At 44.6% G+C, this 8863-nt stretch overlaps 1 protein-coding gene across 1 annotated transcript in view; it reads right to left on the bottom strand.

Moving 5' to 3' along the window:
• Positions 1–6703: 6703 nt before the first annotated feature.
• SATB2 (SATB homeobox 2) overlaps positions 6704–8863 on the bottom strand; it is a gene marked incomplete at both ends in the record, with an annotated part of 30172 nt that continues 28012 nt past the window's right edge. The window contains one exon of the mRNA XM_010072849.1: positions 6704–6901. Within this exon, the coding sequence (XP_010071151.1) occupies positions 6704–6901 (198 nt within the window). The remainder of the gene's footprint in view (positions 6902–8863) is intronic.

Below are 8863 nucleotides of genomic sequence, written 5' to 3'. Positions count from 1 at the left end.
AGCCCACGCAGCGCTGCTCTGGGGCAGCCTCACACAAGCTGCTGTCTGGGCAGAACTGCCTCTGCCTCGAATGGAGCAGTATGCCCTGCATGACAGCGCACGCGTCCTCGGACCCACGGATGGCCTTCACCTCCACCACAGTGTCAATACGCTCACAGTCATCTTTGTTGTAAGAAGCTGGTGAAGAAAAACACCAGCCTCAGTGGATTCTGGACGAAACGAAATCTGTCCTGGAGCAGGGGACACTGAGGTGGCTTCACAGTTCCAGGAGTCTGAACAACACAGACAGGATGTACTCCTCTGACATGACTAAACTTGCCACCTCAGAAAAAAATAAATCTATCCACTTTACTTGATCTTCCATTTCTAGGGATAAATGGAATAGTACTAAACCTAAACTAATTTCAGAGCAGAAGCAGTTTTGCTTTAATTGCAAGTACACTCTCCACTATTATTTCAAGGAGAATCGCAGGCTTGAAGTTAATAAAAATCAGCAGCACTTTTCAGCCACATTAGATATCCACAGTAAACGGCTGAGAAGGCGCAGTAGGCAGGTTTGGCTACAGCAGTCAAAGCTCAGCAGGTTTCCACTGCAATTGTGATAACTATCAATCATGAGAAGATCTACTAGACACCTCAGAGTCGAATGTAAGGTGTTCATTGACTGATACGTGTTCCTGTTGCCCTGAACTACTGTAGCCCATTGGAAAAATGGTGTGCACCAAAAAGGATGGAAAACAAGAGTGCACAGTCACAGCTTTTGTTCCAAACACAGCATGTCTGGCTGCAGGGCACGGGTACCGGAGCAGTATGAGAAAGCAGTTCAGAGGTGGAAGCCCTCTGAGAGTTTTACATATACTGCTTTCTTCAGAGAATCCCTTACATACACCCCAAAGCAGACACACCTACAATAGAGATAAATGCTAAGTGGCACTTGCAATATAGATTGCCTTCAGTTCTAATATCGCACAGAAATAGAAGTTACATAGTTTGAGATTTTCTTAGTGTTTTTTGAGTGGTTTAGATTGAAAGGAGATAAGGAAATTGACTGTTATTGTCTAATTTTTGTAAGAGAGAGAGAATGGAACTCCAGATAATGTAACAACTGAGGAAGACAGATACTGTCCTCTCACAAAATTCACAGTTCTTATTCTGATGTGCATTTCCCCCTGTAGTTCTAAATCAAAGACAAAATAAATACTCCAGCTGCAACTCACCCAAACCAAAGCTCTGAGCTTTCTGAGTGGAATGAAAAAACTTGTGACACAAACACCTCTAAAAGTCCGTCTCAGCTTGTTGAGTACAAGTTCTTTCACCAGTCTTGACCCCCTTGACTGAGCAGACATCACATCCAGCCACAGAATAAGGAGCCGGGGGAATAAAAAAGCAGTGGGTATCCATCTATGGTCTGTCTTTTGAGTGAAGAGAAATGACCAAAAAGCAAAACTATCAGGGTGCAGTCACTAAGAATGAATCACAGAGCACACCATCCCCACAGAAAAATTTCTCTAGATAAAACAGTAAGGACCAAAGTCAGGGAGCTAGCATGGTTTGGGAAAGTAGCGTTTATACAAGTCTCCCAGACAACTCAGTTCTGATTTCCAGTAAAACTCACTGTGCACATCATCCTATAGATCATTAAGCACACCATGTTCCCCTATGGAATAACACAGTTTTGCTTCATTCATAATTTGTGATCGCCTAAGTACAATTAATTAATATTATTTTTTAAGAAAATAAATTTGAAGTCTCACTGTTTTTTCCATCTGCATGCTATGCACTGTGTAACCCGTGAACTCTAAGGCACTGTTTATAATCAGATATTTCATTAGGAAGCATTACTGTGGTGTTCATTCCCATCTTTATTACTTCTAGAAAGAGAATATGAAATTAGTTTCATTGGATTGCCATCGCCACTTGCCTTGACCCATTTTTACTGGGGCTCCATGTTCTGCTGTTTTGTATTTCATTGTCATTTCTAAAATATTTGTTCCCTTCCATCCCTCACAAAATGACAAAATTAGTATTTCATTTACTTTTGTGGTATGTTATTTTCTGCATATTTAAAGAGAGACCACAATGTTTGCAGTGAACACACAATACAAAAGAGCTTTCCTACAGCTTTCTGCTATGTCTTCTTTTATTTACTAATGTTCTTCCACAATTTATGATCTAAACTATTATAAATATAAATTGCCAGATTTGTCTAAATCAAAGCTTCTAGGAAAAAAAGGGTGGAGGGATGTAATTTTAAAAAGTTGACAAAAGTAACAGTGTACCAGAAAGCATGTGAAAACCATTCCTGTTTCTTTAAAGTCAACATTTGACTGCTCTTAAATCAATATGTACCTACCAGCTTCAGCAGATCTATCTGTCAGCTTACGCAGAAAACGAAAGGCAAGGTTTCCCTGCTCTCGGAATAGTAGGTACTTTGCTGCAGTGGTGGCTCATTACTCCAGAGAACCGGCTTATCCAACCCCACTCTTTGATTCATCGTTTTCCCAACTGAGTCAGGTTTCTCTGCCCCAGCAATTAACAATGAATTAGCACTATATTAAAGTGCCAGGCAAGATGGTTACTCTCTGGAGTGGTCACCTTGGACACAGCAGATGAATAGTGGGAGAAGGGAGAGAAATTAGATTTACTGTGTCCCAGCATGTCTGTAACCAACACCGAATCCCCGGTCGGCAACGGGAAGCATCTGTAACAGCAGTAACACTCCAGAAAGGTCCAATGCCACCAAATAGTCTGGGAGCGGTGGGAAGTAGTAAGGGATGGAAAAAGGGTACCCTCACCTCTGCAGAGCAGGAAGCTGAACACAGAAGCAGTCTGTGCAACATAAGAAGAGCCAGGCCGGAGCAGATCAAAGGTCCAGCCAGGATCCCACATCTCATGGTGGTGGAAGAGGATGAGAACAGGGCAAAAATATAATAATGCTTTCCAGCATACCCTCCCATCCTCCGGGAACCCATGGCTCAGGCACTCTGTGAATCTGAGGTGGTGTCCTTGTGGTACCCAGCTAGCAGCAAACTCACAGGTCTCTTCCCACCACAGCACTTAGTGATTACACCACATGGTGCAGGATGGGAGGGAGAAAGAGCCACTTAGTGCACACCTGAATGTCCTCAAAAACCAAGCAAGAGGCTGTGGCGAGCTCAGCCTGCATGCACAGCAACACATAGATGTAGCGTGGATGCTCTGCAACCAGCATGTGGAGGAAAATCCCCACTCCAGCACGTCTGCATGGTCACACCCGATGCTGCCAGAAAACACAGCCCATGTCACAGAACGCCACAGTGCTCACATTTTATGACTCTTCAGCACAATAACAAATAAATCAAGCGTGCAGTGAGGAATTTCTTGTGCACTGAGCTTCCACTATAGACATTTTTCATTTCAGAAACAGGAAAATACTTGATTAAATGGATTAATATATGAATGATGGGAAAAATCTAATGGAAGAGAGAAAAAATGAAAATATTTCTTTTTAAAGCCCTGAACCTAAAGCTAAACAGTGAGATACAGGCTAGTAATACCGAACAGAGGACAATAACCTGCCACAAAAGAAACAACAATCGCTTAACCAAGTTGCGTCCAGCTCATCTTCTACAGCACTACAACAACGGCCCCACTGCACACACCCAGCCGTCAGAGGACGGAAACCATACCTGGCCTTGGGGACATTCTCTCACTGAAGGTGTGCTCAACCTTGTAATCAGCAAGTGAGCTACACAAAACCCATCACAATTAAATCTTTGCCATTTCCAAGAAGCCATACTGGGGAAAAGACTGAAATCTACCCATCCATTATCTTTTGCTTGGTCATGCCTCTGGTGATGATAACCAGGACTTTCTTCCAAGTCCTTTAGTCTGACAGAGGGCCATCCCCAGCCCAGAGAGCACTCCATTGGGATGGCAGGGAGCTCTGACTGCACCCTCGGGCACCCTGTTTCCAGGCTCTCCCATTCTCACAGCTGGAGGAGCAGGAGACTCAGGCATGAGACACAAGTTACCACACACATGTCAAATCCATCAGAGCAGACAGAAAGATGAGGTGGGCAGAGAGAGAAAGAGCAGAGGTAAGAGCCTCCTGCCTGCTTCGGTGTTACAGTACTGCATCTGCTGTTACCCACAGCGCTGAGCGCTGCTACTTGCATCTTCTTCAAAGGGCTGTCATCTTGACATCAAGGCTGCAGGTAGGGGCTTGACTTACAGTGCACTTTGCACTAGCAAAGCCTGCAAAGCAAAGTAGGTCAGGGACTGAACCTCTTGGATGTTTCCACCCCCTGCTAAAATGGAGCCAGGCACCATGGCAGACATTCTGCACCCACCACTGCTTTGAGAAGGAAATGAGAGTTGCTTTTCCACTTGACACTACAGGGAGAATTTCAGATAGGCAGAATGTAATTACTTGGCCTGGAGTTCAGCCAGGAGCGGGGTCCAAGACCCCTACCTGTATGTAAAGTGTCACAAAATCTCCAATGACTGCAAGTGTGAGGACCTCAGCTTTACGTCTCTGGCTGCTGTCATTGATTCTTCATGGCTAATTACCTAATAGTGACCCTTGCAGCAAAGCCAAAAAACAAACCTTGTTGCTTGAAACAATTCAAGTCCCAGAGACCAAAAACAACACAAAAATTGCTTGGTGCAGAGTATCTTTTGACAGTAGGGAGCAGGTGGACAGCAAGCCTCCTGCGTCTTGCATGGGTAGCGTGCCACTCAGAAACCTACTGGGGTTTTTGGATGGGCAAACAAAGCTTTAAAATGCAAGACCCCCAAAACACAAGCCTACTGTATCAACTGTATACCAGAGTCTCCAGAGTTTTGCTGCATGTAGTTGCCAGCTGGTTCCATTTATTTTTCTTCATTTTTCATATTTTGACTGTAATAAATAATTAATCCATGGCTTTGTAACTTGCTGACAAATACAAATGCATCGCATTCCAACACAGTGTAACATGTCACTCACAAGAGCCAACCTGCGTAATGCAGAAAAGTGATGTGCAGAAGGCTTTGGAAAGTAGGCTAATGATCAAGGTCACCCACAAGAGCTTAGGAAAACTTTTTCTTCAAATTGTCCCTTAGAGGATATTCCTACGTGATGCAGGCACCAGACGTGGGTAAATATGTTCAAATCTACACAGGTCTAGTTGTCTTCCCACATGTTAGCTCAGCCCTCTACCCTTTTGCAGCTTCTTGCCTCCAAGATCCCATGAACTTTTGGGAAAATGGAAGACAAGACTTGCAATGTTAACTACTTAGAGCACTCCTCCTACTTTACAGAATCTGAACCCCAAGGAACACATTTTTTCTTCCAGGCAAAGACTGAATAAAAAGCAAGGAGGAAGTTGGTAGCAGAAGAGACAAAGGAGAGTGAACTAGGCAATAATTAATCTGGGTGAGACCAACATGTTTCAGAAAGGGCAGGACAACAAGACAGAAAAACCTCCCACCTTTGCAAAAAGGTGACTAGATAGCTGGCAGCGGTGCTAGCAGCAGCAGAACAAGAGCAGTGACAAAGAATAGAGGCTGAATGCCAAGGTTCACAGCAAGAGTAGCAAAGCAGTGCAAGCCACCATCAAATGACAAAGGGGAGAGCAAAGGTGGGGGGAGGAACTGTGAGATTATCAGGGAGAAAAGCAGTACAGATGACTCTGAGAGCAGTCATGCAGTGAGATCAGGTGAATGGCACCAAGCACAATGGTCTGCTGTGGAAGGTGTCACCTCAACTTTTTAGAGTGAAAAAACATCTCCTAAGCCTCTCTTGACCATCTGCAAAGGTCTGGATTTCTGACATGCATCACTAGGAATATCAGGAATACACATAATGCTGATTTTCTCTTCTGACTGAAGCTGGAACTGCAAAGATGAAAAATCTTGTAGTATTTTCGCTTCAATTTCTCTGCGCATATTTGTATCTATTTATTTCTCATCCTTATTAAGACCTGAGACAAAGATAAGTGCACAAACCAAAAATTCATACTAGTCACAAAGGTTGTAGAGAGGAGCAAAACAATTCTGAGGAGGCTGTGAAATGAAGGTCTGTTCCACACAAAATACTCACCATAGTCATTTTAGAAGTACTTTTAAGTTTCAGTGAATATATAAAAAACACTTCTCCATGTTACACTCTTCAAAACTCATGTGTTACCCATGCATGGAGAAACTTCCTCTCATATCCTCCTACTTTTCCTGGAGTGTTATCTGGCTCCTTTGATCAAAAGCAAATACACGGCTGCAGCTGCCTGTTGGCCACCGTTTGAGAGGGGTATCAGGGGTGCTCAGGTTCTGTGACAAGCGAGTGACCAGGTCCCCACTCCTGTTCTGCTTCCTAAATAACTGCACACTTCTTGCTGTTGCTGAGGAACTCACTTGTACTTCTCTAAACGTTGACAGCTTTAGACAGCTAAATTGTGTTTCCACCACAACACAACTACTGACACCAAGGGAGCTCCATAACATCACTACTAACTGACCTTGCTGTTATCGGTGGCATGGGTTGTGACATCCCTTCTCTTCAACCACCAACATAAACCTGCACACACTGACACACATGCTGCAACACACACACAGTGAGCTCTGAACTTGAGAACTGGTGTGTCTCAACCTGCAAAGCAGAAAGAAGCTGCAACCAGTTGCTTCTCTCTACCTTTGACAGCTGTTCCCCCCACCAGACATCTGAGAAGGAAGTTAGTGCTCTGACCTGCACCGGCTCAGGCGTGAGCTGGACAACATGCTGCATACGCTCACTGTGGTGATGTCTGGACTCTTCCTCATAGATCACATCCCTCTCGTGCTGGGGAAGGTTCAGGAAGCGGCGAATGGTGCAGAGGTTCTCCCAAAGGGTGCGGTTTTCTGGACTCGGGTTTTCTTTCCAGCGAAGCAGCTCACACAGCCAGCCCTGCAACGGTAGGGTCAGCACAGTTAATTCACTGAGCACTGAGGAACCAGATGCGAGTGGAAGGTCAGCTAGACTTAAGTCTGTGCTGCAAGTTTTGCTGGTCTCATCTCACACAGAACACCCCCTACACTCAGCGGCCCTTTGGTCTCAACAGATACTTGATATATTTCCTGCAAGCTGGAGAAACAAACACAACCAGCAGTGCTTAAAAAGAACCACAAAGCACAGCATCTTGCCCCCTGTCACAATCACACGACATTTAAAATGCTCAGATATAAATACTTTTCCTATAGAAAACCAGAGTTGAAATAAAGGTGCATCTCCACTTTGGTTTCAGAGCCCCTTTATTTCTTCATCTAAGCAAGAGAAAAGGAGACGTAACCCCTGAGGCTTGCTAACAAGCCTCATGCTAAGGGTTGCAGCTGTAGGACCAGAAATTCAACCACTGCTGAAAATGTTTAGAAGATACTATCAAGTAAAGACCTCTGATCTGCTGTCACTATGTTGCATTGACTCCCTCAGCTCTAAGCCCCACTAAAATTTGACAGCTTTAAATAATCAAATGGCCACTTAGAAGATGCAACCTTACAGAAAGGGAATCCTTGAGTATTTAGCACAAAAGCAGCAAACAGGGTCCTGCAGAAGTTACCAGACAGATCAAGATACTAGAGGGAGGCAATTCTAAACCCAACTACAGATCATAATAATAGTACATTTTATTCCTCCTATATAGCTTCAAGGTTAGTTTGAAATGCCTTCAAAGAGGTCGCGCTGTATGAAATCCTGTAGGATCTCTCCCCAGGGGTTGAGAGCTCAGACCCCTAGAGGGGAAAGGACCAGTGCTTCGGGAAGAGGAAACCACTCTAAACTACAAAGCCAACCAGAGAGTGCAGTGGCAGTAGCTGCTAAGGTGAGGACAGCCCTGCTTATGTGGTGTGTGCGTGGCACTGAGCAGCATCCCCAGCAGGTTTCCCAGGGCCGATGGCTTTTGCTGCGCCTGCCCGGGGTGGGGGGACACAGCCAGCCCTGCCAGCAGCCAGCCTCGCCTGGGGCCGGGGACAGTGACTCCCCTCCTGTGCCTGTGCACAGGAGATGCAATGCAAAAGACAGAATATGAGAAGATAATGCTGAGGATGCTGTCAACGCGCCTTACTGACTCCTGTCAAAATATTTTACCTAGTAGCTTTATAACCCATAATTTTCGAGCTACAACTCAGCATTTTGACACCATTTTGACAGGCACCTTACAATACCTAAAAGATAGCTTGATCAATGTTAAAAATGTTCAGTAGAAGTACCCAAAACTGTATTTTTCCAAACAGCGACCAGAGCAAGCTGAACAGCCAGGTTCATTACCAGCCCATGTCGGGGTTTTTGATACCGCTTTTTTGTGAAACAACTTGTAAGCCATCGACAACTTCTACCGTGCACTCTAAACTCCGTATGTAATATCATAAGCCACTGTTTGCCTTACTCTCCACTGTGTCTTCTGCCTTTGCCCCCCCAAAAAAGCAAGATTCGATTATCTCCGCTGCATCAGCCAAGACAGCAACACCAGCTGTTCTCATTGTGCAGCCTCTTCCTCACGGCCTACATGTTAATAACCTGATCATTCCATTTTCTCCTTCAACTGCCGGCTGCAGCACAGCGAAGAGACAAAAACCCAGGCCCATCTGCAGCAGCTGTAGGCACTGAACTGTGAAGCCACCAGGGATTTATAAACTAATCTGTAACACAACACTGCCTTGTTTTTACAAGTGAGAGGCCACATTTGTGCAGACCTGATCTTTTCTTGCAATAAACTAGGAGGGTGGGGGGGAAGGCAAGGATGAAAACAAGATACCTCATTATTTACTTAGGGGAAAAAAAAATCTGTATTATATTTTCAAAGTATTTTGACTGGTATTTGGGTAATCTCTCAACCAGGTGATGTCTGCATGTTGATATGGTTTGGCCACATTC

Source organism: Pterocles gutturalis, unplaced genomic scaffold (assembly GCF_000699245.1).
Source record: "Pterocles gutturalis isolate BGI_N339 unplaced genomic scaffold, ASM69924v1 scaffold37267, whole genome shotgun sequence".
NCBI lineage: Eukaryota > Metazoa > Chordata > Aves > Pterocliformes > Pteroclidae > Pterocles > Pterocles gutturalis.
Note: the sequence above shows the minus strand (reverse complement) of the source record. Positions and strands in the feature narration are given on the sequence as shown.